Raw genomic sequence first — 21,635 nt, 5'->3', positions numbered from 1 at the left:
CAGCAGGTCAAGTGCAGGCGCCAGGATCCTCTGTGCTAGAGGCTAGAGGCCCTTCGTGAGGCCCCGCCTGACACCACCTGGAGAGAGAGGCCTGTGAGCAGGAGGACTGGTTCAAACCCGAGGGAAGAGTAAGACACTCGGGTGGAAAGTCCTGGGTTCGCACCCCACGGGGACCCCAGGCGCTTCAACTCTCTGTAAGGTTCAGCTTTCTGTTTTGCAGCAAAGTTCAGGGAAATGGTACTTAGCTTTCATCTGATTGAAAGGACGAAATGAGAGCCACACATCAATGTCTGAAAACTATAAAATGACATTTTTGCTTTCTTAGAACAAAAAGTTCCTATGCCTGAAGCATACGGTTACGGCCGAGGTTCCGCTGGGATCTCCCCAGGGCTACACAAACCAGGTGACAGTGCCCCCAGCATGCTCACCTGCCCCTGCCCTTCACCCCCAACTGGCCCAGGCTCCAATCAGAAGGCTGCGATAAGCAGAAGGACAATCATCCACCCCCCCAGCCAGGGTGAGTGAACCTTGCCCCGGAGGCCTGTCACAGTGGGGACAGAGACACCATGGCGGGCCTGCTAGGTCTCATCCTTCTCAGTGCCTCACTGGCCAGCTTCCTGCTTCCAGGGGGAAGTGGTAAGCGCTCCTCAGCCTGCAGACTGCAGAGGTGGCCTCAGGGAGGAGAGAGGGTGGGGACAGGTGTCCTAGAGCCTCCGCAGTGTGGATAGTGGGTGCCCGTCCCCTGGCAGAGGCTGACATGAGACCGCTGGGCTTTGGTCTCAGCTAAGGTAGCTTGGGGTTTTGTGTGCCCCCTCATGGGTGGAGAGTCAGACCCCAGGTCAGAGGTCACAAAGAGCGATAGAAATGCATGGACAGAGACAGAGACAGACAGACAGACAGAAACAAAGACAGAGACACAGAAAAAGACTGAAGAAAGAGAGCCAGAAAACAGAGAGGGAAGGAGATGAAGAAAGAGAGGGAGTGAAGAGAGAGATGGCAGGCGGAAACAGCGAAGTCCTCTTTCTCTGCCAAAGTAAGGTGGGGAGAGAGGGCGGGGGAGCCGCAGACAGAGAGGAGTTTCCATGGCAGAAAGGGGGATGGAGGAGAAGCCAATGTGGCCATCTCCAGGCCGGCTCAGCCAGGGGAAGGAGCTGCCCAGTCCGAGGCTGGACAGATAGGGGTGGCTGGAACTTCCAGGACCCCAGGGTCTGTCCAAAGAGAAAAGCCTTAGGAAGGGGAGGAGCAGAGCAGAGTCAGAGGAAAGAGCAGAAATGGTATCACTCCGGGTGGGGGTGGGTTGCCTGTACCCTAATCAGGTGCAAGGACAGAGCCCTGAGAAGCAGGCAGAAAGGACCCAGGTGCGTGGGAAGTAAGAAAACAGTGAAAAGTGGAAACATGAAAGAGAACAACAGAACAGGGAAGGGAAAGGATACGTAGGGAAAGGATAGAGGGGAGAAACCACTGTCTGGGTTTTATTTCAAAGCAAGTGCTTGGTATTGGAGCAGGTAGTCGGAGTAGTGGGGGGGGCACACCAATAGCAAGTTTGAACCTGATACTGTTGGGATAATGTTGATGTCACACACACACACACACACAAACACACACACACACACACACACACAAGAGGAATTTGAAAGGGCAAGTACTTTGAGGTAGGAGTGAAGCTAACTTTCCTTGAGCACCTAATGTGCACCAAACTGAACACTAGGAGTCGCACACATTCTTTAAAATGCCCCTATGAGGTAAGTATGTATTGTAATTTTCATTTGCCAGTACTAAGTAGTAGGTGACCATGATGTATTTGAAACTCAAACCTTCAGTCTGTAGTACTTTTTTTTCAGTTTTAGTTTGGAGTTCTGAGAGGAGGCAAGACATCGTCATAATGAGGAAGTTGAAAACATAAAGCTAGGATGGAAGTTGGGGCTAGAAGTATCAACTTGAAGGGTCTTAATTATGGTGAGACTCTTAATTCTTCCACGGGGAAAAATAGAGAAGTACAGAAGGTGAAAGAAAGAATCTGAGGGCATTCTCTTTGCCATGGAAAGAAGAAAAGAAATGGATGAATGAGAGACAAATAAGACTCAGGCAGAGAGGTGGGGACGACCCAGCTGTAGACAGACACCATTGGGAGCATCCAGAAATTCTCTGACCTGAGACATTTAAATTGGCAGGTCATGAACTCATTTGTGAGTCATAAAATCAAGTCAATAGGGTTTTTTTTAATGAAATAGAACAGAGTCAAGTAGAAAATTTTGTAGTAAGTACTATTTTATAGAAAATAGTTGTAAGTTCTATTTCTTAAAACTTCTGTTATAATTGTGTGTACATGAAACCTGGGACTTCATATAAATCATACCTTTACCTGTTGATTGTGATCAGAACAATATCACAATTCCCCACTTAACTCAGAGCTGAGATATTGAAGGATGGGAGAAGTTCAGAGTGGAGATAGGAGTGGAGGGGTACAGCCTGGGCCAACACACAGAGTGGAATTGCCTGTGCGTGTGTGTGTGTGTGTGTGTGTGTGCGTGTGTGTGTGTGTGGCGGGGTGACAATGTCCTGGAACCACTCTCAGATAGGAGAGCTAAAAAGAAGGGGTTGGATTGACCACCCTAAAGCTGGGTGTGAATGTGCAGGAAGGATAGTAAGTTGATTGGATGAGATGTGTTTACTTCTCCAGAGAAGGGTGTGCAGTATCTAGAACAGATGTCTTATACTGTAACACAAGGAAGACTCATGAGGGAGTTGGACGTTTCCTTCCCAGCCTTAGAGCCTGAGGAAGGACTTTTCAGCCTTTTGCAGCATGGAGGTGACAAGACACTACAGGCTGAGGGACAGCAGGTAATTTTGTAAGGCACTTGGGGTCCTTCCCTGTCTTCCAGTGTTCATTAACCGGGAACGTGCCAGCACTGTCCTGGAAAGGGCCCGGAGGGCGAATACATTTTTAGAAGAGATGAAGAAAGGAAACCTTGAAAGAGAGTGTTGGGAAGAGACTTGTTCCTATGAAGAAGCCCGAGAAGTCTTTGAGAACATCGAGAAGACGGTAAGGGTTGATGCGATGGGGAGATCAGTTGTGGACTGAGTTCGGCCCAAATGGGGATGCTGTCTGGCACTGGTTGCCACTGGTGGAGGCTGTTATTGTAGTCCATGTTGGGATCCCATTACATATCCTTCTGTGCTGTGGCCTCTGACAGAAGAGAACAGCCCAGTAAGAACTTTCTGGGACAAGGGGTCCTCCAGTTAATGACAGTCTCGACATACAACGTTTCAAGTTCATGACGCTGACTCCCATAAAAACTTTTAAAAATTGAGACATGAGTGTTCCAGCTTACACTGTTAGCATCATACTTACTGACTATATGGGCAAACTAGCTTGATTGTGCGTGGCGGAAGAATACGCAGTAATGCAGAGTATGAGTGAGGAAGGAAGTTGGCGTCCCCTAGTACACTCACCTACACCATCTTGGACTGTTACTACAATATAGTGTACAATACAATATATTTATGTCCTTTTCCTTTTTCTGTGGCTTAGTTGTGTTTTTACGTTTTAGATTATGATTTTACAACTGTGTTAGGATAGATAAGTGACTGAGGATAGGGTGTGTTTTGACTTACACCAAAATTGGGGTTACGTCACTGTAGTAGGAACAGAACTGTGTCGTAACCCAAGGATGCCCTGTATAGGAAGTGTGGCCACTGTCTCCTTCTACCAGTTTCAGTGGCATTCATTCTTGTCCCCTAACCCACCAGGTGAGGCACATTAACGTGTTTCGTGGGTGGGAAACTGAGAGGAAGTTATGGCCTGAAATTGGTTACAAGAGTTATAAGAAATTCTGACAGTGTTGTTAAATCAATTCTAAAACATAACAAGTGTATTTAAAAATTATTCATGCCCTAAGCCACACCTCCTTGGGCTGGGCCACACACACAGAGACATGAAACCCATTGGGTCTTTGCCCAAATCCATGACCACAGTTATATTTGACATCAGGCACCCAAGTTGCATCCTTAAGAGTGACCGGCATGTGGCCCTGGCCGGTTGGCTTAGCGGTAGAGCGTCGGCCTGGCGTGCGGGGGACCCGGGTTCGATTCCCGGCCAGGGCACATAGGAGAAGCGCCCATTTGCTTCTCCACCCCACCCCCTCCTTCCTCTCTGTCTCTCTCTTCCCCTTCCGCAGCCAAGGCTCCATTGGAGCAAACAAGGCCCGGGCACTGGGGATGGCTCCTTGGCCGCTGCCCCAGGCACTAGAGTGGCTCTGGTCTCGGCAGAGAGACACCCCGGAGGAGCAGAGCATCGCCCCCTGGTGGGCAGAGCGTCGCCCCCTGGTGGGCAGAGCGTCGCCCCTGGTGGGCGTGCCGGGTGGATCCCGGTCGGGTGCATGCGGGAGTCTGTCTGACTGTCTCTCCCCGTTTCCAGCTTCAGAAAAATACAAAAAAAAAAAAAAAAGTGACCGGCATATGACTGCACCTCCAAAGGCAGCAGCTCCGTATGTGCCCTCCTCCTCACCCCTGGAACAGGCGGGGTCTCGTTGCCTTCCGTGAAGTCACTAAGGAGCCTCCTCCGCCTTGGGTAGGGCCCAGTGGTGGGATTCAAATAATTTAACAACCAGTTCTCTGCCCTAATGACTATTTTAAGTATAAAAAATATATACCGAAATGTAGTTTATTATTTCATGCATTTAATACCTAAATAAGAACAATAAAAGAGGTACACAAAACTAGATTATGTTATAAGAAAGAGTTTTAAAATTTTAATGAAAAAAATATTAAATAATACCTGAGAAAACAAACAAACAAAACCCACCTGGTAGGTTAGGGGACAAGAATGAAAAATATTAAGTAATACCTGAGAAAAAAAACAACACCCCTGGTTGTTTGACACCTTTTCTCTTAACATTATATGTTTGCTTACTGAAGTAACAAACACGAAGGAGTTAAAATGTAGTATTTCACCAAAGGTATAATGAGTTTTATGAAATGAATTAATGAATATTACAAGCATAGTTCCATCAAATTTTTTTCACCTATGGACGGAATGGACATTACTACAGGCCCTTAGAATACCCTGTTGCACAGATGACTATTTAAAAAGAATAGGGAATGTAAATGTGTGATTTCCACATTGGGTAGCTGCCCAGTTGCCCACCTTAGAAAGAATTCTGATTACAAGTGCCATTTTAACAACCAATTCACTGAACTCAACAAAAAATTAGTATATTGGTTCTGCCAACCTGGTGTGAACCAGCTGAATCCCACCATTGGTAGGCCCTTGGGAAAGATGGCCACCATGAGGAGGTGAGATGACAATGGGTGGCAGTGAGTGAGACAGCAAGAATGAACTGATGCCTGAAAGCGGAAAAGACAGTAGCCGAGAAGGAGGATGAGCAGGAGCTCCAGGATAGGCAGCTGGGCTAGGCTACTGCCACCATCGCCATAGCACTGACACAGGACTACAGGGGAGCACCCATCAGATGCTGCGGTCTGGGGAGACCCACACTCCACGGATTCCATGAAGACCTGCTCGCTCGCTGCACCTGGAGACCACCTGACCAATGTCACCCTGAAGGCGGCAGGTAGGATCCACACCAGAAGAGCTTCTGGGGGAAGTTCATCTTCTGTGCCGTTCAAGGACAGGTCAAGTGGCAAGTCATGGCCAAGTCAAAGAAATTCAAATCAGAAGAAAAATTTATTCATATCAATAACAGACTGCCTCAGGGAGACATAATTGGAGTTCAGGAGAATCCTGGGAAAACCAAGAAAGGTTTACTGAGCATCGCTCTTCACTAAGAGATACACTACTGCCTACTTCCTCACATGGCCCCTCATCCTTACTTTGGCTTCAAAGACAAAGAAACACAATATCATCAGAGATACTTGAGTTTGAACCTGAATGACTTTGTGAAGAAGAAATTTATTATCCACACTGACAGCATCACATATATAAGAAGTTTTCTGGGTAAGCTGGGGTTCCTAGACATTGAAATTATTAGGATGAATGTCATCTCAAGTAGAGCTGTAGCCCAGTTTTTCATCACCCATCACAATAGCTGACATGAGCTTACATATCAGAATGGCTCCAGAACTCTACCATAAGATGCTGCTGGTGAGTGGCATTGACCAGGTTTGTGAAATTGGATGCCAGTTCCAGATGATTTGACTTTAATTTGTTGCCTGCAAGTTTTAGGTAGCCTCTGCACATTATTATGACCTCATGAAATAATGGGGATTATATCAGGGATGATAAAGCATATTACAGACAAGATGACCAATGATCTTGATGGCCCAGAAGACCAAACCCATGAGACTGACTTCACCCCTTCCAGAGAGTCAGCATGGTGAATAACTTGAGCAAGCCCTGGGACAGACTAGCATGCCAGAAGCTGTCAAAATCTAATCTCTTTAGAACTCAAAAAAGATGTCTTTAATTCTTGCCAAATCTGTGGCAAAGGCTATCTATGTCCTTCGCCTCAGACCACAGCCAGACTCTTTGCTAATCTTGTCAGAGAGTTCCCGAATGTGAGCTGCAGCAACCCCGCATTCATCTGTGATCACCCACAAATAATGAGATCTTCGGCCAAGTGGACCCCTCTCGTTCTCCCTGAGCACTTAGAGCTATTTGTCATGAAAAAGGAAGTGTGCAGAACCTGCAGTGAGTTAAATGGTCCCATGCAGCAGCAAGCAGGTTTTTAAAGAACAAGACAGAAAGAAGCATTTGAGGTCTTGCTTCCTGGCAACTAGTATCAATTTTGGCTCAGATAAAATCTTCCAGAAGTTCGAAGGATGGGAGGGATAGAGAGAGGGAGGAAGGAAGGAAAGGAAGAACAGGCCAAAGCTGTGCTGATGCGGAGGCCGTGTTCGTAGATGAAAACCTCTATACCGCCATGGATTCTCGCAGCAGCCTGTGGCACGAACATGTTTCTCACAGACTCTGGTCACATTAAAGAAGTACTTGTGTTTCCTACCATAAAACCTGAAGATAAGACGAGAGTGTAGCAACCATGAAAACAAAATCGGCAGATCTGTCTGGAAAGGAGTAATTGTAAGTTGTGTGACTCAGACATCTTTGTGTTTCTGTAAAAGGTCAAGGTCTGCAAGGGATTCTTGTACGTTTCTATTCATCTGACTATCAGTGTTCATTTCAGCCACAAGAAGAGAAAAGAGAAATTGAGAATTCATTTCTTTTCATTACCAAATAAATGATTTGACTTTTTAAAAAAGTACTCATAATTTTAAGGACCATTTTCATTTTTTAAAAGCTTTTTATTTGTCCTTCAATTTTAATTTTTTTAATTTATTTTTTTAATTTATTTTTAATTTATTCATTTTAGAGAGGAGAGGGAGAGACAGAGAGAGAGAGAGAGAGATAGGCAGAGAGAGAGAAGGGGGGAGGAGCTGGAAGCACCAACTCCCAAATGTGCCCTGACCAGGCAAGCCCAGGGTTTCGAACTGGCGACCTCAGCATTTCCAAGTCGACGCCCCATCCACTACGCCACTACAGGTCAGGCACCATTTTCATTTTTAAATGTTCCTTTAATTCACATACACATACATAGTTCGTTAAAAATAATAATAAAAAAAATAATTGCAATGCTAATTCAAGTTCAGGTGCTACTTTTTTTCTCAGCATCATTTCCCAAACAGTCTTCCTTACTTCTTTCTATATGGCTACCATACTTATAAATTCTGAAGACCTAAATTATATTTTATGGTATTGTCACATTTACTTTTCTCGTGATTTAACCCTGTAAGTTATTTTTATACTGCTATTGTGAAAACACACCTACAATATTTCTTCTGGATTATCTTCTAAGAATAGCTATTCCAGAGAAAGATTACTGGGTCAAAAGTTATCAACAAGTTATGATTCCAAGTAATACGAAGAAAGTACATCCTACTCTGTTCCCTACTGAATATAGTTACAAAAACTGGCTAGAATGCATGGAACAGGTATTTAGGACCCTGAAAAGTAAACATTAGCAGTACATTGAAGAAGACTAGAATTCAAAGTACCATAGATTGTGAGTTTACCATATTTTTCCTCCAATTCTCCAAACATCACTTGACCTGAACCTAATTGATATTTATAGGATTCCCAACAACAGCAGAATACACTTCCTTGCCAAGCACTCATGGAACTTTCTCTGCACAAGATACACCATAACCTGTATCATAAAACACATCTTAACGAATTTAAAAGATTAAAATCATATAAAGTATATTATCTGCCCATGATGAAATTAACCAAAAGTCAATAACAGGAAAATTTCCAAGTATGTGGAAATTAACACACTGTTAAATAATATGTGGGTCAAAGAAGAAGTCTTAGAGGGAATCAGAAAATATCTTCAGCTGAACAAAAATTAATATATAACATATAAAATCTGTGGGATGCAGCTAACATAGTGCTTATGGGGGAATGTATAGTATTAAATGTTTTATTGGAAAAGAAGAAAGGTCTGAAACTGATACTGTAAGCTTTCATGTTAAGACACTTAAAAACAAAAGTAAAATAAAACCACAAACTAGGTGCCTTAAAAAAATTATTCTCTCAATTCTGGAGGCTACAAGTCTGACATTAAGGTGTCACCAGAGTTTGTTTCTTCAGGAAGATCTGAGAAATATGTCCATGCCTCTCTCCCAGCTCCTGGCGGCTCCCAGCAATCCTTACCATTCTTTGGCTTGTAGAGACATCACTGCAATCTCTGCTTCCCTCTTCACAAGGCCTTCTCTCTGTGTGTCTCTGTGTGTTCTTTTCTGTCTCTTGTGAACACATTCTCATTAACTTAGGGTCCACTCTAATCCAGTATGATCTCATCTCAATCGATTCCTTAATTACATCTGCAAAAACCCTATTGCCAATTAAGGTAACATTGTGAAGTTACACCTGAATTTGGGGGGTGGGGAGACACTATTTAACCTACTACAATAATAAAAAAGATTTTAAGACAATAAACAGTTTTTAGTATAATATAAGCTCTTGATGCCCTGTTTTAATTTAATTACCAATTAATTAAATCAAGTGAGAGCCTGACCTGTGGTGGCGCAGTGGATCAAGCGTCGACCTGGAAACACTGAGGTGGCCTGTTCAAAACGCTGGGCTTGCCCAGTCAAGGCACAAATGGGAGTTGACACTTCCTGCTCCTCCCCCTTCTCTCTCTCTCTCTCTTCTCTAAAATGAATAAATAAAAATAATTAAAAATCAAGTGAGAGATAGCCCATCGCATGCACCTTGACCAGGCTCCACTTGGCAACCCCCCTCTGGGGCTGATCTTCTGCCCATCTGGGACCACTGCTCTGTTGCTCAGCAACTGAGCTATTCCAGTGCCTGAAGCGAGGCCATGGAGTCATCCTTAGTGCCGAGGCCAACTTGCTCATTTGAGCCATGGCTGTGGGAGGGGGCAGAGGGGAAGTAGATGGTCACTTCTGCTGTGTGCCCTGACTGGGAATCAAACCCAGGACTTCCATAAGCCAGGTCAACACTCTACTGCTGAGCCAACCAGCCAGGATGTAATTATATTTTAAAGTTATCAGAATTATTCACCAATAATTCAATCCTTTATTGAATTTTTAACCCAAGAACTTCAACTAAAAACCATTCACTGGAGTAGCAAACAGAGCAGATCATTTTTGGAACAATCCATTTCTTGATGATTGACTTGAAAATAAATTTTCAATATTAAACAGAGATGGTAATTGAAGCCACACCTTTATAGAGGTAGAATATCTGAAAAATGTTCCCTTTTAGATTGAATAGTTCTAGAGCAATGTTGCAGAAAATGATTTCTGTTTGGGAAAGTATCTTACTAAGATTGAGTTACTAACTTATGGTTATTATTGTTGTAAAATGTTTGTGTTTTTCCAAACATACTTTAAAATATTTTTTTCCTTTTAGGATGAATTCTGGAATAAATACAAAGGTGAGATGCTTTCTACTTTAATCCTGAGTGAAAAGGGTTCAGTAGGTCTGAACTGTAGTAGTGCAGTGGATAAAACATCGACCTGGAACGCTGAGGTTGCTGGTTCAAAACCCTGGGCTTGCCTGGTCAAGGCACATATGGAAGTTGATGTTTCGTGCTTCTCCTCCCTTCTCTCTCTTTCTCTCTCCTCTCTTAAATGAATAAATAAAATCTTTTTTAAAAAAAAGAAAAAGAAAGAAAAGGGTTCATTAGGATATTTAAATTGGGAGAAATTCTATTTGAATTTTAAAAATGCTTCCTGAATTTCCTTCTGCTCCTGTTTAAATTTTATTTATTTAAAATGTTTTTCCTCTGAGTATTTTCATAACAGTTATTATGAAATAGTTTTTTATACTAACTTTATACTAATCTTAGTTTTGTTACTTAAATATAGATTTAAATCAGTTTATTCTCATTTTAGAATACAAAATTTAGTGATAATTTTTTAAATCCAAGTATATTAGAAAAAAATAGAATCTGAAATATTGAGTCCTCCAATAAGGTAACCACCTTGATTTAATGCTTACAGCACCTGAAATGATATTAATCATGATTTATGTTTTCATTCTGGTAACAACATTCCAATTTCTCAGAATGACTATTGGACTTATCTCTAAATTAGATTGTACAAATACAGCAAGAAGTGTGAAGTCCCATGTTAGTGCTGAGCAATTGTCTCTGCGTTCTCGTTTTATCCCCAGAGCATTTGGAAAGAAGGACCCTAGTGTCCCTCTCATCAATGCTAAACCCAGAAACAGCGCCAGGCAATCACCTATCCTTCAACCTTCCAGCTGGTCCCGCCTGGTCACCAGCCCAGAGCTCCTCACTTTGATGTAGAAATGTTGACAAACCCTTCAGCAAAAACTGGAAAGCTCAGTCAATGATCCAGTTAGATAAGGTTATCACGTACACATAGCCACAAGTGGTGGGGATAAGATGAAGTTCAGATAGGAGAAGCTGTTTACAGGAAAACAGGAAGAATTCCAAGTTCACTCAAGTTATCTGAAAAAATGTGGGCCAAGATCAACATAGCAAACTCATTTCCATGATAACGGAAATTGCCTGCACGCTTTGGTTTCCAAATCCTTTCTCTGCAGACGGTGACCAGTGTGAGAGCAGTCCTTGCCTGAATCAGGGCAAGTGTAAAGACGGCCTCGGGGAATATACGTGCACCTGTTCTGAAGGATATGATGGCAAAAACTGTGAATTATGTGAGTTCCTCTTCTTCGTATGCCTTCAAGTCAGAGTTACCTAAAGAATCAAAGTTGGGTAAGAGGAAAAAAACCTAAAATGTCCAAGGAAACAATCTCATGTCTCTTCTGATTTGGAGTCTGTGCTCCACTATGAGGAGCCACGGTAGAAACAGAAAAAAAAGTAACAGCCCCACGTTTCCTACAATCCATTCAGTTCTGGAGTACTGTGAGACACACCGCCCCCCTCAGTTCCTCTGAGAGAAGCTGCGGAACTTCCGTGCAGCAGTGGCCCCTCAGCATGGAGATGAGAACTGACCCTTCTCCTTGCAGTAGACTTGTATTCCTAATCGCTGTTACTCACATTCCTTGTGGTCCTGGACGATGTTTTTTTTGTTTGTTGGTTGGTTGGTTTATTTTTTATTTTTCCATTGATTTGAGAGGGGGTCAGGGGGAAGGGAAAGAGAGAAAGATTAGCATGTGTGCTGGGATACCCACTAAGCCATCCGGGCTAGGACCTGGGCAGTGGTTCTAAATCACCACTTTTCACTTATGTTTATGAATGCAAATGTCAATACTTAAGTGTTCAGGATTGTCCAATTATAAAAACCTGAAACATTTAATTAATTCTACGTGGAAAAGTCACCAAGAGTTTTCCTCATATATGGCGATTAACTTTCAAATAAAAATTAAGTTAGTATTAGACCAGTTTTCCCTAATAAAAAGCATTTGTATTTCTTTTAAATTACTTCATTTATAATCTTTAGAATGTGCTCTTGGGTTGGATTACTTTGGAATTTTCCCTGATGGGAGTATCAATTATGCATCATTCCACCCAGGTCCAGAGCTGCCACTCCTGCACACCTTTTGGCTGACCTCAGGGCTATTGTGAATGTTTTCTAAGGTTCATGAATATTGATCTTTGCACTATGATTATTATTTTCATCAAAACCCAAATGTGGAGTGTAAATTGCCAGGTGGCATCACTGATACAGCTTAGAGTTTGATGTTCGGTGCACACTGGAGGCGACAGGTGGGTGACTGGCCTAGTCAGAGCTGCTGAACTGTGAGGGGCGCACTCAGCTCAGCCTCGAGGGCCAAAAGCCTGGCCTGGCCACTCTGCCAGGCTCCTCCTGAGTGCCTGACCCCCAAAACCACCTCCTGCAGGCAGCCCATCCATGCTGGTCAGGATCCACGTGCTTTCTTAGGGCTGAACGTAAACCCTCTCAACCTCCAGGGTCCTTACTGGCCATGATCAGATTACTTAGGGAGCTTCTGGAATGCCGGTGCCCACGGCTCTGCAGACACTCAGCTCTCCCCATGAGTGCATGCCATGGTTTCCCCGTGCAGTCTAGGGAGGCAGCAGGGCAGTGAGAAGAGCTCACACAGAGGTATGGCCCCCTCACCCCCTCCAGCCAGCTCTGGGCAGCCTGTCCTGTTTGCACCCAGCTGATGTGTGCTGGGCACGTGGCTCTGGTCCTTTGTTCTAGCTGGGTGGCCCACTGTAGAATTCACAGGTAGGGGTATGTCCTCCTGGGGTTGCTGTCCTCCCTCGCGACTAGCTGCAGCCTGTTTCCCCCACCTGTCCTGAGAGCCGACATGCCTCTCCTACAGTCACACGAAAACTCTGCAGCGTGAACAATGGGGAATGTGACCAGTTCTGCAACGAGGAGCAGAACTCCGTTGTGTGCTCCTGTGCCCGCGGGTATGTCCTGGGTGACAACGGCAAGTCCTGCATCACCACAGGTAGGAGGAGTATGGAACCGCCCCATTAGGGCTCCCTGAGTCAGAGAGAGCAGCGCCAACACTGGTGAGCAGCCCTGCTAGAGCATCCTGGATGGGCTGCAAGGTTTGGAAACAGACCCGCTGTTTCTGTGAACCATCTGAAAAACCGGACCAATCATATCACCTAACTGCTTAGTGAATGTGAGAAATAAGGGGGTGATTTATGGAAGGCACTCTGCACAGTGCCTGACTCATAACAAACCCTAACTATGTAGAGTGTGAAGAAGGCATGTCTCATAGCCCTGGTGCAGGGAAAACAGCCGTGTCAGGCTTGCTCCCTGGTTTACCGGCTGTAAGCACTTTGTGCAATTAGTGCACGAGCATGTGACAGCACTATTGTAAAGGATACAAGTGCTTCCCCTCAGGGGCCATGAGATCAGATCACGCTCCATCGCCCCCCCCCCCCCCCCCCACCACCACCACCACTGTGAAGTGTGGTTTGTTTCCTGACCCCTTGCCTTCCACTGAGAAAAGCAGGTTTTCCTTTGTTTTTCTTTTTCTTTCTTCTTTTGGCTTGCCTGTCTTTGTGAGCCTCCAGTAAATTGGAATGGCCCACCATCCTCCGGCTCCACAGTTACTTAACCATTGGCCCAAATTCAATGCGAATCTGCAGGGCCACAGCCACCAGCCTTAAACCTAGGTAGGGCAGGAAGCTAGGGAGGCCGGGATTATAGTGGACCAGGGTGAGAGTGCAGGCCAGTGAGGGGCAGTGCCGGCCTGTGGGAACTGTGGAGTTGGGCCAGAAGGGGAGCCAAGGACCCTCAAGAAATAATTTATGTTGTTTGGGCCCCAATGTTAGTCAAATTTATTTTTTCTTTTCCTTGATAAGAGCTGGACACCATGAGTCTGGCCTAGAAGCTCTCAGAGGGCATGATGTACTAAGGGGCTGAGTGACAGGCCCGGGGTCTGGGGTGGGAGAGCCCAGGTATCACACACTGTAGGAAGTTCCCGCTCTGCTGGCAAGGCCAACCTCAGGCCAGAGGCCCTGAGAGCCCCCCCCCCTTCTCTTAACTTAATCTCACAGGGCCCCAAATGCTCATCAACTTGTGGCTCCCTGACTGATCCGACAGCTTCGGCATCAACTAGAGAGTGGGGGTGGGGTGGAAATGCAGAGTCCCAGGCTCACTCCAGAAGGCAGGAGTATCCCAGGATGACAGCAATTATGTGACAGCAACTTTCTCAACGAGTAGAAGACAGTGTCATTCACATTTCCATTGGTAATGAGATTTAAACTTGAGCTGCTTCAAAAATGGAGGGTAGACATTGTATTGTGCATGCAAATTTTGTTTAAACTCCAGGAATAACTACAGATAAGTTTAATAGCCTTCGATGTTTGAAAATAAAATCAGGTGAACTGCTTGCTAATTTAGACTTTCAGAGGGCAGTGATTACAAATATTAACGCAGAACTGCCGAACCTTTGGGTGAAGAGCTCTAGATCTCCAGCTAACACATCCAACAGGGTCTGTGGTGGGGATTGGCGGGCAGGGTTCCTTCGGGTCCTGCAAGAGCGAGTGCAAACACTAAAAAGAACTATGTTTTGCTTATCTGATCTTAGGCACACACAGGGCAGCAGAGAGAAGCCACCATTTTGAGACTGGCTCACCACACCTCTCTCTTTCTCTGTCCTGCTTCGGGCCCCGTCTGTCTCAGTTCCTTCGGTGGCAATCATACAGAAGGAAGCTTTCTCGTACTTACTGACATTTCTCTCCCCTGTGCTAGGTGCTTTCAAGGATAGCTATAGTTGTTGGACATTATCATACCAAGCCATGTTGAAGTGCTGCTTCTTTTGCCTCAAATTGTTTGCACATATTGTCCCTTTTGCCCAGAACTCCCCCCTCTTTTTTGAAACATTTCATTAGGAAATAAATGTTCTACACACACAGCAGGGTTGACAGGATTTGACAGTGCGCACCATGTGCCCCTTCCTGAGTTCTACCCTTAACCTCTATCTCACTCTCCTCGCACCACCTGTCTGCCGGTTCCCCACCCCCCACCCCCGCCCTGTTTGCCCTCTATCACAAGCCCCTCTATTATTTTGATGCATTTCCAAATAGATTGCAGGCATCTCCTTCAGTGTACTGGTCAACCCCAAAGGTCAATGTTCACAGCAGTGTCATTTAGGTAAAACTTACACACAGTGGGGTGCACTGCCATGAGGTGCACGTTCCCTGAATCGTGACAATCACATCCACCTTGTAAAACCACCCCTATCAGGACACAGAGCACTCTGCACCCTAAGAGTCCCTCATACCCTTCCTAGGTACCCTCCAGCTGCATTTCTTTGAGCCATCTCAGCCCCTTACCATGGGGTTGGACCCTCTCTCCCGCCTCCTGACTCCTCCTGCTACATGGTGACTACATGGGTTGTGTGGGGGCATTTTTGCTTTGCTGAAGCCCCACCCCGTTTGTTTGTTTTTTTCCTCACAGAGCCTTTTCCCTGTGGGAAGCTCACTGAGGCACGTAGGAAGAGGTCGGTGGCCCAGGCCTCCCACAGCAGCGAGAACTATCCCGAAACTGTCCTGGAGGACCAGTCTGACCCTGAAGACCTGGACCCCACTGAGAACCCTTTCGATCAGCTGAACCTGAACAACACCGAGAGCAGCTCTGCGGAGGCGGAAAGCAAAGTCGTCAGGATTGTGGGAGGGAGGGACTGCGGAGAGGGCGAGTGTCCCTGGCAGGTAACTGCTGAGCGCGCTTGGTGGGTTATCTGAATGGGGAACCCATCCTGGCTGGCACTGCAGGCACAGCCGTTGGGGCCGGCCCGTGCTGCCCACGCGTGCACGTGTGTCGACCCTCAGCAGGCACTGGGCCCCGAGGCTGAAGGAACCTGAGATGGGAAGAAGGTGGGCCCCTGCCCATGCCTTCCCACCCCCGCCGCGCACGCCCACCTGTGTGCTCAGGATTTGAGTAGTAAAACCTCTGCCTACAGGCGAAGGGGGGCAGCTCAGGCCACAGGTTCGGGAAGCAGGTAGAGTGTCTCCCCTGATGGCGGGTGAGGCCTCTGCTTGCTCTTGTCCTAGATGGGAGACAGAAAGATTTACTTTCCTTGTTTCATTTTTAATTAGGTAAAAAAAATTTTATTCAAACACCTACATTCTAATAGTAAGGCAGATAGTATCTTAGAGAAAAATACATCCATTTGTTTTCAAAGGTAAAAAATCATTCTTTTGTCATTTACACTCAAGTTGCCATATTTAGCAATTAAAAACACAGGACTTCCACTTAACTTTGAATTTCAGATAAATAATGAATAATTTTTAATGTAACTATACACCAGGTATCACATGGAACGCACTTGTTACACTATTTATTTGATTCAAATTTGACTGAATGGCCTCGATTTTCTCTGACAGTTCTAACTTGGACTTTACGTTTTTAGTGTCTAAAGCCAAAACAGCTTCTCCTACAAGCAAGAATCCCAGAGCCACCAACAACCTTTAGAAATTACCTCAGCTCACCCCTCATCTCCAAGCTACATTACAGGTGTGACTTTGTCTGAATTAGCAAAAGCTCAAGGGGGACACTTGAACATCTAGTCATCATTCACCCACCACATATTGATGGAGAACTTGTATGTCAGGCACTGAACTGGGGGCTGTGTATGCAGGCTCCGAAATCATCAGTTACTTCTCTGACATAAGGACATCTATATCTAGGAAGAAAGGCGAGATCCACCCAAATATCAAGTTGATGTGCGATGAAGGCCACGAAAGTGGTTCCACTGGGAGTATAATGAAGGCCCCTGGGATGAACAGGACAAGGGCCCCACAGCGTGGAGGAGTCTGACTCGGAGTTCTGAGAGTGGCTTTAGATGGGACTTCCCAGGCAGACAGGACAGAGAAGGGCACTTGGTCGGAAGGATCCTCACCAGAGGGTCCCTCAGCGAGCCTATGGGGACTCATGATCTTTGCTCCCCTGCTTCCAGTCTTAGCAAGTTGCCTCATCTCCATCTTTAAGAAGAACAGATGGTGTCCAAATCTTAAAAAGACCGACTCACCCTCACTCATCACCCAAGTTTAATTATGAGTTGATAAATTATGCAAAAAAAAGGAGTACAGATGGTCCCTGACTTAATGGTTTGACTTACAATTTTTTGACTTTATGATGGTATGAAAGTGACACACATTGATCTTTCCTGGGCTAGCGATATGTACAATATGATATTCTTCCATAATGCTGAGCAGGAAACCACGTGATCAGGGTAAACAACAGATATTTTACAGTGAACTGTGTTGCTAGTGTTTTGGGCCTTCGTGTTGTGAGCATGTTTAAGTTTGGCTAGGTTGAACTATGATATTTAGTAGGTTGGTGTATTGAATAGATTTCTGACTTACAATATTTTCAACTCACGATGGGTTTGCTGGGACGTGACCTCATCATAAGTCAAGGAACATCTGTACTACATACTAGTCAGGAACGTTTTCAAGAGTTCTCTTAGAACTTGACGGTAATTGTCTCATTAACCTACACGTATCTCCACCCAATAAGTTTTGCTCAGAGAATATGGAATTCCCAAGAGAGAGGAAAAGACAAAAAAATTCTCCGTCTTTGGATTTGCAAGCCCAGTGCTTTGGGTGAGAAGGAAAACGGGAGAGTTGTCTGTGGTGCCTTTCACTTGCTCATCAGGGCTCATCTCCCGGGGGAATACCCCTCACTACCAAATCCCAAGTCAAGGTGAACACCCCTCACAGAAGTAGCCACATAGATTCCACCGTGATTATCAAAAAATCAACCTTGATAGCGGGACTGTTCTAGAGCCCAGAGGTTGCATCAGTATAAGCAAGCATGTTCTCTACAGACTGGCTTCTGCCTGGTCTCAGTCTATAATGCACAAAGATTTTTACCACAGTGAGAATTGTTTTTCTGGGCATGACCCTTTAGAGAGTGCTGTGACAGATCCAGAAGATATAAAAGACTAATGTTTGTCAGAGTTCATAGTCCAGGTGGGAAAAGAGGTGGTAAATCATGACAGAACCTTACTCAGTAACTAGTGCTTGCCCCAACAAATGTCTGGAGTAAATGAATAAGGCTGGTGCGTGAAGTCAAGGGTAGATGGCGTGAGGTGCTGCCCACAGCCGTGCAGCGGAATCAGAGTAGGTTTAGAGGAGCCTGGAAGGTGCTGTGGGGTCAACCATGAGCCACCTCTCGGAGAAAATGCCAGGGTGGTGGGCTGAATGGCCAGGGGGACAGGTGTGGTGATGCGAAGTTGGAAGATCTGCAGGACTGGCCACGCTGGGCCACAGCCCGGAAGATGCCACAGTTCTCTTGTGGGAAAGGGCAGCAGAGGGTGAAGGGCAGGAGCAGGGGAAGGCTCAACTGGGCACCAGCTGTGGGAGGGGGATGCCCTGATCGGGGTGGGAGCAATGGAGAGGAAGGCTTGAATTAAAGTTTCCAAATTCATCTTCTCAGAAAGTCAGACTCAACCTGTCTGGCTCTGGTGTTACCGTTGCAGGCTTTGCTCATCAACGAGGAGAACCAGGGCTTTTGCGGAGGCACCATCCTGAATGAGTTCTACATCCTCACCGCCGCTCACTGTCTTTACCAAGCCAGGAGATTCAAAGTGAGGGTAGGTAAGTGGCACCGTTCCCCTAAGCTGCCCTGAAGGGCCCACTGTCACTTCCCTCTTTTCAGAAACCATTAGAACTAATCCAATTTGTTGAAAACACTAGATAAACTTACTGGAATCCAGGTGGAGGGGTAGTTTCACAGAGGAGGAAAAGGAAGGGGAGGGGGAGAAAGAAGAGAGAGAGGAATATGAGAAGGGGGAGGAGAAAGAAGATGAGGGAAAGAAGAAAAGGAGAGTGAAGATGAGGATGAAGAGTAGGGGTAGAAGAGAAATGAGGAGACTGGAGAGGTCTAGGAAGGGGGGGGCCTTCCCTGAGCCAGTCCAGTTCTCCTCCCTCACCGTCCTCCCTGAGCCAGTCCAGTTCTCCTCCCTCACCGTCCTCCCTGAGCCAGTCCAGTTCTCCTCCCTCACCGTCCTCCCTGAGCCAGTCCAGTTCTCCTCCCTCACCGTCCTCCCTGAGCCAGTCCAGTTCTCCTCCCTCACCGTCCTCCCTGAGCCAGTCCAGTTCTCCTCCCTCACCGTCCTCCCTGAGCCAGTCCAGTTCTCCTCCCTCACCGTCCTCCCTGAGCCAGTCCAGTTCTCCTCCCTCACCGTCCTCCCTGAGTCAGTCCAGTTCTCCTTTCTCACCGTCCTCCCTGAGCCAGTCCAGTTCTCCTCCCTCACAGTCCTCCCTGAGCCAATCCAGTTCTCCTCCCTCACCGTCCTCCCTGAGGCCCTTGGTGTCCATGCCCAGCATGATGGGTCTCCTCCCAGTGACCTTTCCTCTGGGAAGGCTTCCAGAGCCCCCTGTCAACAATCTGAGCACCGAGTCCCTCTGCCTCCCATAGTTTTGTCTGTGGGATTATTTCTTCATAATGCCTGTCCTTCTCTATCAGACACCTGAGCTATTCAGTGCAAACCCTAAATGTGAGCCACATATGTAATTTTAATTTTCTAGTTACATTAAATTTTCTATTATATATTTTATAAGTTTACAGGTGAAATTAATTTTAGTAATATACCTTATTTAATCCAATATATCAAAAATATTATTATTTTAATATGTAATCAATTTTAAAAGTATTTATGAGTTGCCTGACCAGGTGGTGGCACAGTGGATAGAGCATCAGCCTGGGGCACTGAAGACCCAGGTTCAAAACCCCAAGGTCGCTGGCTTGAGCACAGGCTCACCTGACTTGAGCACAGGCTCACCGCTTAAGCATGGGGTCACCAGCTTGAGCATGGGATCCTAGACATGCACCCATAGTAGCTGGTTTGAGCCCAGATGGCTCTGCCTTAAAGCCCAAGGTCTCTGGCCTGAGCAAGGGGTCACTGGCTCGGCCGAAGCCCTCTGGTCAAGGCACAAATGAGAAAGCAATCAATGAACAACTAAAGTGCCGCCACTATGAGTTGATGCTTCTCATCTCTCTCGCTTTCTGTCTGTCTGTTCCTGTCTGTCTCTCACTCACTCGATTAAAAAAAGAAAAGTATTTATACACTATTTTGAATACTTTTTTTCATCCTAAGTCTGAAATATGACTCTCACAGCATATCACTGTTCAGACCAGTCACATTTCAAATGCCCAGTTGGGCCTGGAGCTGATGGAGACCCTCTTGGCAGCATAGGTCTAGAACATAAGACCTTCAGCTCCCTCACATCCCTGCACATGATACATACTCAGAAAATATCTGTCCACAAATTAATGAACTGAAAGTCTCTGGAGTTTGGAACATACAGAGAAAAATGTGACTAATGGTTGCTCTTTCAGTTCAATTTTATTCACTTTTTAATGATTTCTTATATTTTTCTAGTTTTCTCATGACCATATACCATTTTTTATTTTTTATGTTTTTGTATTTTTCTGAAGTTGGAAATGGGGAGGCAGTCAGACAGACTCCCGCATGCACCCGACCGGGATCCACCCAGCATGCCCACCAGGGGGCGATGCTCTGTTGAAACCAGAGCCATTCTAGCGCCTGGGCCAACTTTACTCCAATGGAGCCTCGGCCGTGGGAGGGGAAGAGAGAGACAGAGAGGAAGGAGGGGGGGAGGGGTGGAGAAGCAGATGGGCGCTTCTCCTGTGTGCCCTGGCCAGGAATCGAACCCGGGACTCCTGCACACCAGGCCGGCGCTCTACCACTGAGATAACCAGCCAGGGCCATATACCATTTTTTAATCAGAAAAAAAAATAACAACTTTAATAAGTAACCCACATGTGAATTTGTGCCCCAGGCTGAGTTAACGCCGCCATACTCTCACCGTATTCCAGGTGATCGCAACACAGAACAGGAAGACGGCAATGAGATGGTGCACGAGGTGGAGGTGATCATAAAGCACAACAAGTTCGTCAAGGAGACTTACGACTTTGACATCGCCGTGCTCAAGCTGAAGACGCCCATCGTGTTCCGCATGAACGTGGCCCCTGCTTGCCTGCCCAAGAAGGACTGGGGAGAGTCGACTCTCATGACACAGAAAACGGGCATCGTGAGCGGCTTCGGCCGCACCCACGAGAAGGGCCGCTCATCCACCACCCTCAAGCTGCTGGAGGTGCCCTACGTGGACAGGAACACGTGCAAGCTGTCCACCCGGTTCACCATCACCCCGAACATGTTCTGTGCCGGCTATGAATCAAAGCTCGAGGACGCCTGTCAGGGGGACAGCGGGGGTCCCCACGTCACCAAATTCAAAAAAACCTACTATGTCACTGGTATCGTCAGCTGGGGAGAAGGATGTGCACAGAAAGGAAAGTTTGGGATCTATACCAAAGTCACCAATTTCCTCAAGTGGATCGACAAGTCCATGAGAGCCAAGGCCAAGGCCCAGCCTCAGCAGGGAGTCTCTGCTCCTACCCCTCATTAAAGTGATTCCAGCCCGACCTGCTGGCCGCCACTGGTGTTCCGTTCTGTTTTAACACTTGCCATTCTGAACAGGCTGAATCCTGGAACAGGTTTTCTGGGATGGTTAGATCTGCACCAGTTCCTTATACTGATTTTGCCCTTGCTCTATTAAGTGGGACATGAAATTTTCATTTGGAACACTAACTAGATCATGGCTTTCCCTCGCCAAGTTGGAAGATTCTCCCAGAAATGTTACACTTTATAGGACAGGGGTTTACAGCTTGCCAGGATGACTGACTCCTCTGCTCAAAACTGTGAG

The 21,635-nt window shown here is 46.1% G+C and overlaps 1 protein-coding gene and 1 pseudogene across 2 annotated transcripts; both read left to right on the top strand.

Annotated features, from left to right (window-relative positions):
- Positions 1 to 521: 521 nt before the first annotated feature.
- On the top strand, positions 522 to 21,354 carry F10 (coagulation factor X). Of its 2 annotated transcripts, none has more exons than XM_066236951.1 (8): positions 522 to 636; positions 2,883 to 3,043; positions 9,893 to 9,917; positions 11,054 to 11,167; positions 12,761 to 12,892; positions 15,361 to 15,611; positions 18,386 to 18,499; positions 20,712 to 21,354. In XM_066236951.1, exons 1-8 carry the CDS (start codon positions 567 to 569, stop codon positions 21,336 to 21,338), a joined length of 1,494 nt encoding a protein of 497 aa, XP_066093048.1. In that variant the 5' UTR covers positions 522 to 566; the 3' UTR covers positions 21,339 to 21,354. The 2 variants fall into 2 exon arrangements, with proteins under 2 accessions (XP_066093048.1, XP_066093049.1); XM_066236952.1 differs by having other exon boundaries at positions 18,386 to 18,503; positions 20,749 to 21,354.
- Positions 5,344 to 6,690, top strand: LOC136308301 (lysine--tRNA ligase pseudogene; annotated as a pseudogene).
- Positions 21,355 to 21,635: the final 281 nt, after the last annotated feature.

Source organism: Saccopteryx bilineata, chromosome 6, assembly GCF_036850765.1.
Source record: "Saccopteryx bilineata isolate mSacBil1 chromosome 6, mSacBil1_pri_phased_curated, whole genome shotgun sequence".
Taxonomy (NCBI): Eukaryota; Metazoa; Chordata; class Mammalia; order Chiroptera; family Emballonuridae; genus Saccopteryx; species Saccopteryx bilineata.
Note: the sequence above shows the minus strand (reverse complement) of the source record. Positions and strands in the feature narration are given on the sequence as shown.